Source organism: Seriola lalandi, unplaced genomic scaffold (genome assembly GCF_002814215.2).
Source record: "Seriola lalandi dorsalis isolate HSWRI2012SDOR001 ecotype SW California unplaced genomic scaffold, Sedor1 jcf7180002054861, whole genome shotgun sequence".
Lineage (NCBI taxonomy): Eukaryota > Metazoa > Chordata > Actinopteri > Carangiformes > Carangidae > Seriola > Seriola lalandi.
This window is the reverse complement of record NW_019525414.1, coordinates 1,545,796-1,556,267: the sequence shown is the minus strand read 5'-3', so window position 1 is coordinate 1,556,267 and position 10,472 is coordinate 1,545,796. Positions and strand designations below refer to the sequence as shown.

Sequence of the window (10,472 nt, the reverse complement as noted above, 5' to 3'; positions counted from 1 at the left end):
GACACAGGTTTCTGTTCTCTTTGACTCAAAGTGAAGTAGAAAGTTTTGTGCTTTTAATGAGGCAGTGCCATTGCACCACTAAATCCATGTAAAACCTGTGTGTCACAATGGATTTGCACTGAAGCGTGTATTAACACCAGGAACGTCGAGCTGAAGGAATCCCCCCCTCCTCCCCTTTTTTCTTGTCCTCTGGTCTCCTTTGACCTCTGATTTAGTTTGCGGCAACTGGACACTACCAGCTTCAGGAATGGCACTACTCCCATGTCCACAATGCCATTTTGGGCCCATTTGGGGAACTGATGACAGAGGATGATCTAAACCGTATTGAGAAGCAAATTGAGAACCTGCAGGTCATGCACAAGGTCTCAGAAGTCGAGAAGGAGCTGGGAGATCTAGAGCGTGAGCTTCAACAGCTCCTACCAGTTTCTGCTGCCCTCAATCAAGGGCATTTCTCAGTCAATCCAAAGCAGGTACATGGCCAAGCTGAAGATCTTCCAGCTTGGTGCAGCAAGATCTCTACCCTACTCAAGAGTATGGCTATTCTTCTTGCCACCCTAGGGGGGAAAGAGATAGACATCTTGGATCTTATATGTCCTGGATATTCTCAGGAAGAGGCAAGGACTGTGAACCCAGGTCAGTCTGAAACAGCAGCATCAGCTGGCAATGGATTTATTGGACGTTCTCAGTCCTTCTCAACAAGAGAGGATGTGGAGAAGGAAATAAAGCAGTGTGGAGTTTCAGTGAAGAACCTCAAGGCCAATTATGAAATTCAGAGTCAGTCAGAGCCTGCAGACAACAAAACGAATAGGGTGTACAAACGTAAGAGGTCACTCCCTGTGGTAAGTGAGTCTAGTTACCCACCAGAGACAATTCAGGAAGATGTTTCTTGTTCCTCTGCTACAATCATTCAGTCCAATACCAATGGAAATGTACCTTTAGTGGAGGAATCAGTCTTACCGCTTGTTGAAGAACCAGTTATCATCGCATCTCATGTTCCTCAGACATATGCACCCCCTGAGATAATGGCTTCAACTAACATTGAACAGTTCAATCAGATTCTTTCTGCAGATGCCATTCTAAATAACGAACAACTAACAAGAAGCTTGGAGGTGCAGACAGATCTAAGCTATGTCCAGGAGTGCATTGAAATGAGGAAAGAGAGAATTGTTTTCCTGTTCCTTGAACACTGGCGGAAGTACACTATCTCTGAATCTTATCGGACTAAATATTCAGGCAGGAGAGGTAATCATTTAGATGTTGGCTGGGAGGACTACAACCAATTTAGTGCACAGATCGGTGAGGAGGTACAGAGTGAAGATGACAAACTCCTTCTTTTCATGAAGTCAAAGCAGGTAGTAGGCAATCTGATTGGCCACTGGAGGACAATCATGAGTCAAGTGCCCACACGCCAGATCCGCAGGCTGAGTCGCACCCAGATGATCTACTGGCCAGAGCACTTCTTGCCACACATCAACGGGTCACCTGTGAGCTACGAAAGCCTAACCCTTGACCTTTTCATGCTTGGATACTTCCAGTTGCTGGAAATGAACATGTCTCGCAGGGAGCGCAAATTCCGCCACCTCTTGTGCTATGAGATGTTTGACCGTCTTGGTAACCGTAAGTGGGAGATCATAAGGCAGTTTCACAAGGAAGTCATAGAGGAAATTGAGAGAGGGAAGAGAGACTGGGCGGATGGTTTTGAAGACATAAAGCTTAAGTATTTTGGAGACTCTGATGAGGGGGGAGGTGTAATGACGGCTTCTCTACGTTCCATGTCTCCTGACATGCCCATTATTCCAATGCAGGAATCACTCCCTCCCCCACCTTCACATCCTCCACCTCCTCCCCCACCCACACATCCTGCACCCCCACCTCCAAATGCTCAGTCTACTTCACCTGCATCATCACCACAACCTTACCCACCAACCTCACAATCACTTGCTTCTCCATCATCATCATCATCGTCATCATCATTACCATCACCTCCTGCAGCCCACGATGGTGTATTCAACAATGGCCATTGTGTGGATAAGAGAAGCCTGAAGAACTCACTGGAGGACAATGGTCAGGGGCATGTAAAAGCCAGTGAGCAAACATCATCAAATGAGTCTGCAGTTTCTAATGGGAAACGTTCAGAGCAGGACCAAATGCAGAGCTTGGCAACTGAAACTGTACAACACACTGATCCAACAGCAAAAGTCAACAGAATACAGGACACAAGAGAAAGCTCAGAACTACATCCAGTGAAAGATGTTCCACCTGTCACTGTTAAAGTCATAGAGGAACCTCATGTTGATAAACCCCCACCAAGAGATGAACCTAATGAAGACTCAATCAAAGTGATCTATGATCTAAAAGAGTTTAGCAATGAAGAAATCATCAGATATATTGACCGAAGCTTCGCTTTCTGGAAAGAAAAGGAAGCTGAGCTTTTTGATATCTAACAACTATGGATTAAGGGTCCACTAAAAGCCCAGTTCACCTGTACAACCAAAGAGGAAAGAGCAGGATCAGGGAAACTAATCTGGTGTGTTAGTGTTTAGGCCACATAAGGGACTTAACTGCAGCAAAGCAAAGAGCATCCACTTAGCTGTACTGACTTTATCATTTGCATTTGCTTAAGTGGATGAAAAGAAAGCATGTGATGTCAAAGAGACATACATTTGCTACAACCATTTCATTTTGAATTGTGTTGAACCAAGAGCTCTTTGAATCTAGTATGATCAATTGCCATGGTACACTGCTTCTGGGAAAACAAGTTTTTAAAGGAAAAGATTTGCCATAAAAGTTATAGTGTATTGTGTTTTAGATCATCTTTGTAATGAAGGATATAACTGGTTAAACTCTGCACACTTTGTTTATATTGAGTAATTCAGATTCCATTTCATATTGAGATCACTATTTCAGAAAGGCAAGGGACTACACAAGTGAACTCAGTACCTGATTAAACACTCTATAGAAATAAAGCAGTTTAATAAAACTTAATCTTTCATCATTTCAAAACTGCATTATTTTACTTTGTTGCTTGATTCAAGGGCAATGCAATCAAAGGTGGTTTGTAAGAGTTTCAGGTTACTAAGTGGTTCACAGATGGTCCTTGTTTTAAAGTCTTTGATTTTGTTTATGCAATGGGTGCCTTTCAGTATACAGTGTGGTAAGTGCAAGGCATTTTGTTACTTTTATCATTAGTAATTCAGAACTTGAAAACTGCAAATTGTTGTCAGCAAATGGAAGCGTTCACCTGACAATGCTATTATCTAAATTAAGAGTTTGTAGTTGTTTTATGAAGAATGTCCCATCGTTTTGTTACTATTTATAATTGTTGAGTGTTTTGGAGAGATTTGCTCAAAAATTTCCATAATTTCATTTGTGTTCCTGTATTTTTTTTTTTATTTCTAGTTTGCCGTTAGAAATAAAGTTTGTTGACATTTTTGTGATTATAGGATTTCAGTAGTTCTTCCCGACTCAGTTCTAACTGCTGGAGGTTAATCTATCGATAAACAATCGATTAATAAAATTTACATATTTTCTATCACAGTGAGAACCTTAATAATCACTTTTATACATGTACCAATGAAAAGGGTCACTGTCAAACACTGAGCTCTTGAATGTGTCATCCTTCACTTGGAAGAACCACAGTATTCTAATAGTGCATTCTCTGCAGCATCAAGATTACCTTCAAATAACCCTCTTAGCACCACCCGCTGACATGCTATCTATGGCTTACAGGAGCCATAAGGAGGTTACAGTGAATCTTGATAAACTCACAGCTCAAAAAGGAAGGCAGTCAGCTGGTAAACTTAAAGGCAGATTTGTTTTTATGTACAGTATTTCTGTCAGATTTGATGAATGTATAACCACCCCACTAAAGAGTGTGAGTTTAATTATGGCAGTGAAGTTGTGTGTAGTCAAAAGACTAAGTAATGAAGAGCATTAGCAAATGACACAAATAATCCATTAATTAAACTGATTTTGCAGTTCTCTGCCCAATTCAACAGAGTGTGTCCGGATTGTACAGAGTTATACGTATTGCTTCATACAGTTATCTGTGCAGTAAAAACTGGTAATAGGCCACTGTTTAGAGTTGATTCAAACTAAAGGTCTCCTGAGGCATGATATAGATACCCCAGTCTTTCAGATTCAGAATTCAGAATTTTAAGAAGCCTAGCTGTTTTTTCATTATTGCATCTATTATTGATTGTAAATGATGTGTGTCAGGCTAGTGCAGTGTGCTGTCACTCATGTGGATGCAGTCCGCTGGCACAATACATGACACTAACCTGACCCACAAGCCAATACCTTTTAGCAGAACCTCAACAATCATTTATCAACTACTTTTATTAGCTTAACTTTTGCCATTAATTTTTCATTTCTAGGGAGTTAATTGAAACATAGTTCAGTTTTAAAGCAGCAGAGCACTGATAGCAGTTATTGATTTCAGAAATAAAACTGACGTGGTGCTCCTAACTGTTAACCTATCACAAGAAGGTCATGGGTTCAATTCTTGTGAGGAGCCCATTCACTTACGTAGCTTCCTGCTCCAGACAGTTGTGTGAATTGAGGGTTTTGATTCTGAGGTATTTATGTGAGTGATGTCATGTGAGTTAAATGAGCAGAGCACAACAGTGACATTGCCAAGGCTCTAGGTTCAAGACGTCACTGGTTGAACGTAAGCATGTCTGCATGTAGCTTGTTATCAATACATATGGCTTGTAGCCCCAAGGATCCATTAGCTTAACGGCATTGTGCGCTAACTAGCTGCATTTAGCGGATACGACAGAGCTCAATAAGCCTTTTCCCAAAATGTGACAAAAGTATGGTGACTCTATCATCTATGCAACATAGGTGCCATGCTATTGGCCTTATTGGCCCACATAACCCATTCTAAGAAAGCACTCACAAGGAATCTGACTCTTGACTAGTTTCATGTTACTAAAGGATAAACAGTAAGTAGCCTTATTCCAGTGGTAATGCAAGCCGTATTTAACTAATAGCAAATTATAATTCCAGCAAATCTATCAGCCATTCTTTGTTTAGATTTTTTTCCTGTTCTGTAATTTCCAGGGGAATCATTAAAAATTCACTGTGTGGATAATTTTACCTGGATTCTTGTTTGCCAGGGCGAGTGAAATGCTTTAGTAAAAGGAATGCAAAAGGGTAATGTATCTTGTGAAGATGGGATATCCAAGATGGCTGCCCTCTGGTTGCTCCACCTCCAATTACAGCCTGAAAGAGAGTAAAGGATCCAGTTACTGTGTGTGTGCACTGTCTGAGAGAGCATCCTGTAAACAGTGTCCTGCCCATTTTAAAAGGCTTTATTTTAATTCAAAGACACAGGAGAAGACTACCTATTGTGATTTCTGTCTGCTGTTTTAGGTAGATACAGCGGTTTACACAGTATGCTGTAGCTGTCTTTAGTCTTCAGAGTCTTCCATAAAAGCTATTTGTATAAAATTTGAGAATGTCTGTTTTGGTTGAAATAATAGGTGGACTAACATTTCAGTTTTCTCTCTATTCAGGTGCTCACCTGCCCCCTACAACATTTAGAGAGGCATTATGTGACACTGCAGGCATGAAACACCTCAATCGCACCTTTTTGATAGATTGTGATTGGTTTGTGGTTTCAAAGCCCATGACACAACCGAAAGTTATTGTGAAAAAATGTTACAACCACCTAGAAAATCCAATTAACTCCAGATCTATCTGTGTTATCCTTTCAGAGGGTAAAAACCTGGAAATGCCAAAAAAAACACAAATTGATTGAAGTATTTAAAAAACGAATGCGTGGCTCTGTTTTACACACGTAACGTGTTTCTGATGGAATGCCATGGCACACAGTGAATATCAGTTAGATCATGTTTTACTTGATTTTGCATGCATGTTTTTATATAGTTAATTTTATAGTTTAAATTTAGACTGATGATTCAACCTGTGAAGTTACAAGACAGTGATCATTTTGCTAAACAGCTTTTGTGCTGCAGCAATAAAGAGTATATTTCACAAGCAGAGGAGGGTTAGAGAGGCAATGCGTTTGAAGCTGATGCTCAGGTATTCAGTTAGTTCCTTAAATGATAAAAGAACCTCGGTCATGGAGGCTGATCTCTTCATTAGGGGGATGAGGTCATGCAAAGCAGGAAAGCGGGGCTTCCGTTACTATCACAGTCCTTTACCAATCGGGATGGGCCCCCTATCTATCTCTCCTATTTGTCCATCTGCAGGTGGAGGAGGAGGCGGCGCGTCTGGCGTCGATGCCGGCCTGGAGGAGAGACATGATGAAGAAGAAAATGGATGAAGAGAGGTGAGTAACAAAGCTGTGTTACTCTGCACGTGTGATTTTCATCTCATCTTGTTTTCAAATGTATTATATCCTGAGCCAGCGAGGGAAGATTGTGCTCATTGCGTTTGTGTATGTTAGCGTGTCTCTTTTTTGTACTCATACTTCGCATTCTGCCATTCTGCACCACACTGTTGCACTGATCATTTCATTAGCAGTATTCTTATGCAGTGCCTGTTATCTTGAACAATCAATGCTTATTTTGACAGCTCTTGTCCACCGGAATGTAATGTAAGTCAGGCAGTATCTGAATTTGTGGTTCACATGGTTTACTGAGGCAGAATGTTGGAGACATCTAACTTCTAGTTTTTTATCTGAAAAAAAAGATGATGGATTTGTTCTTTTACGACCTTGTGTTCTGCTGTCTTCATCTCTCCCTTCAGTGTTGCATCAAATGTTTTGTGGATCTGTTTGGAAATGTTTCTTCATTTCTGTTTACTGTATTACTATTTCCACATTGTTTTATATTGTGGAATAACTGTTGTTGCCGTTTAAGATATTTACACCTTTTCTTCTTGTGCTTACGTCATCCTGATGTGACAGGGAACAAAAAAGGTAAGGAAACATTATATAATCCACACATTCATGTTTATATGACATTAAGCTTCTTGTGAAATGACTTAAATGATAATATAAAAAGTCTCCAGAATTTCATAATGTGACTGAATGTAGGAATTTGAGGTCAAGGATCCCATCTAGTGGTCAAAAATGGTCACATCATGTCCCATGCCTCAATCAAAACTGATACCGGGAAACAACAGAGACAACTCCTTATCTACAGAAACCAGATACTTCACAAACCTGTGTTAAAAGTAAAAGGCACAGAGGAGGCTCTCCAGCAGTCACACTGTTGTAAGGACTGATGCCAGCAGACGGTGCCCTTCTCTTATAAAGAGAAAACGTGAGCCTGGATAAATCCTCCTCCACAGTTGCTCTCAAAACTAAGCTAACTTGCATTGAGCCCTAAAACACTCTGGACCAGGTCACATTGTGCACACACACACACACAGATGAGTGTACATGTGTGCTGTCTACTGACACAAAAATAAATCAAATGTTTTCCGGAACTTCTTGTAGTTACTCTTACAAGTTCAGTATAGCAGCCCCGGTTTCAACACTGCTGTTTTATTCAGCCTGCTTAAACAACCAATACCATGGCTTCATTACTGAGCGACGCCTAATAAGGTCCGGCTGCGGCCTATAGCATCTCAAGCCACGCCCATGTCATGCTGGTCTCAGTGCCAAAATATCTAAAATCATCTAAAATAGACCTTCTTCCACAGTGGACATTCTGGCTTGGAATAGCAGTGTATAGGTGTATAGCACATACATAACAGTTAGGTAAATTAGCTTCATGGTGCTGGAGGGCGCACAGGGACACTGAGCCGTCCTTAACGAAACTTGTGTCACCTGTGCTTTTCCTCTTATGACAAGTCAAAATCTCTGCTGAGAAAAAAAGGTGTCAAGGAAGATCAGTGCAGAAACCCTATTTTACCAAAAGTTGAATATGAGCAATGTCTTCAGTCAGGTTTGGTCCAGGGAATTGGACCAAATTTCATGTGAATAAAAACAGAGCGTGTATATTTCCTGTACAAATTCTAATTGCTGTTTTGTTTTTGAACCTTTCTTCCTGGACGCCTTTAGACAAGCAGAGGAGCAGGCCAAACAGGCTAAGGAGAACGAGGAGAAGACGGAGCTGGAGCGTCTGCGGACACTGGGCTACGATGAGACCAAGCTGGCGCCCTGGCAGCGGCAGATTATCTTGAAGAAAGGGGATGTAGCCAAACAGTGAACTGGGCCATCTTCCCCTCCTCTGCCCTGCAGCACCCCCCCACCCTCACACACTCAGCCCAAGGCCTTCACTGAATGCCCCCCCTTCCCCGAGCCTCAGCCCTGCACTGTACACCGGACAGTGGGGAAGTGCTTGCTTGTCTCCCCTAAACCCTGTCTCACTCTTTGGCCTCCAGAAACCCGGGACCATGCTGTGGTTGCTGCTGTCCACAGCAGTGTGACCCTCCACCTCCCATTGAATGTCTCCTGGACACAAACTCATGGCAAGGATTCTCCTGCTTAAGACACTTGCTATAAATGCACCTGTCCTGAACCAAGTTAAGATTATCTGTAGTATCCTTCCATTGGCTTTCCTGCAAATCAATAGAAGCTATTATACATACATTAGAACGTGTAAGAAGCTTGTGATAGATAGAGGAGGGGCTACTGGTGAGTATGCCATGGGGAAAAAGCCTGTTATTGCGTTATATTTGACCTTTATTAGCCCCACTCACTATTAAGTAATGAATGGAATAGTAGCTCCAGGACAGTTTTGTCATCTAAACATGGCATGAACATTCCCAGCAAAGGCATATTACACCCTGAAGCAGCTAATGCATTGTATATGTAGACAGTCATGAGTCTTTAGTCATGAGATTTTTGTATGAAACTCATAGAAGCCCTTTCTAAATTGCTTCATTTTACTGCCAGAGTTGTAATCCCTAACTCAAACTCATCTGTTTCTTTAGATAAGCTTGTTGTCACTTCTCTGTGGATTTGGAATATTGATATACCGTATATCCTATTTTACATAATGTAAGGATTATGTAGCTGTGCAAATCGAATTTTATTCATTGTCACTGGAAAAAAAAAAGCTGCAATGTTCCGATTTAATTTTTCTATATGTGACCTAAATGTCAAGCTATCGTGATCATGAATGTGAAATGTTGTGTGCATGTGTTGCATAATGCGTATCAAGCATGTTGTGATGTATTATTAAGCACATTTGACCCCCAGGGCCCTGGGCTTTCAGAGAAAAACAAATATGAGTACAATCTATTTGAAAATGGCCTTTTCTAAAAAACAGTACATGCACATGTGAAGAGCAGCATCTTATGCCAGACGTCTCTGGACACACTGAATATTGCAAAAGTAGAGAAAAGACATCGGTTTGTCCCGTGTGCTGCTCCGGCCTTTGTCCCACTAACCTGGAGGATGAATGTTTGATGAGCAGATCTGCTTACATGCGTGCACGCTGCCTGCCACAAACAACCGTGACATCAAAAAGGTACTGTTCCTTAGATAATGTCAGTTGTGTTTTAGTAATCTACAGCAACTAGTGTGACGAGTGCAGTTTCAATACTCAACCCGATGTCTTTAGGCAAACATCTGATCACAAAAATGATTAACAAAGGTTATACAAAGTACTGTATAATTAACTGTAGACACAAATGCCAAGTTGATTATTATATAGCTAATTTAATATTCATAATTTCTCTGGTGTAAATAGCTCCTCCCAGTTCCAGGTGTTCAAGAATTCCCACAATTCACACGTTTTTGGGACGTTCATTAGTCAATGTGGAAATTCGGAGTTGAATATTTTTGGCAGAACTGAGGAGATGCGTAGATTTGTTATGAAAGCATGAAGCTGTGCATTGACATCTAAGAGTAACTGAAACAAACAATCATGGGCGATATCTCTTTCTCAATATGACACATTATAGAAAATATTCCTTATGTTTACTAAAAATGATGTTGGATGTACATTTTTACAAATGTAGGGTATCGAGTGTAGACATGTTGTCATGAAAGACATGATCCTGGTTTGGGAATCATTTGGAAATATTCAAATTCACTTTCATCGGATGCCATATGATGTTGAAATTGAAAATTATGTAAACGTCATTGCCATTTGATTTTTCTATATATAGTCTATATCTATCTATACAAATATATATATAAACTCTGTATATAGTGACCCTCTCAGAATTTTGTCATTCATTGTTTCCATATTGCATTATATTACATGTCTCAGCCTTGCTTGAATAGAATGTTGGCTAATTCATGTTTAGCCATAATTATATTTTCAGACAGTGAAAAATGAAAAAATAAATAAATCTTTAATCACCAAAGTTCAGAATGTGCTTGTGTTGCCTCCAACAAACATGAACAATAAAATCCACTAGAGTTGTACAGTAGTAAAAAGCCCACAAATAAACACCTGAAGAGACCTGAAGCTTATAATGATTGATGATGATTCATCTGTGCTGATTTTTGAGGCCTTTGTTTCTGCTGTTGTATTGGACTGAATTATGGAACATGCTGGTAAAACAATGTACAATCACACATCACAGCTTGAACAAAAGGT

The 10,472-nt window shown here is 40.5% G+C and overlaps 1 protein-coding gene across 4 annotated transcripts in view; it reads left to right on the top strand.

Annotated features, from left to right (window-relative positions):
- The window catches only part of espn (espin), a 39,087-nt gene extending 28,851 nt beyond the window's left edge, over positions 1 to 10,236 (top strand). For 2 of the 4 annotated variants that reach the window (XR_015438549.1, XR_015438550.1), the window contains 2 exons: positions 6,219 to 6,889; positions 7,979 to 8,063. Coding sequence is in view for 2 of the 4 variants with exons in the window: in XM_087179665.1 (XP_087035791.1) it covers positions 216 to 2,444 (2,229 nt within the window). In the remaining 2 variants the exon portion in view is untranslated. Of the gene's footprint in view, positions 1 to 215; positions 3,386 to 6,218; positions 6,890 to 7,978 lie in introns of those variants that run through there. The other 2 variants (XM_087179666.1, XM_087179665.1) reach the window with 2 other exon arrangements.
- The last annotated feature ends 236 nt before the right edge of the window (positions 10,237 to 10,472 follow it).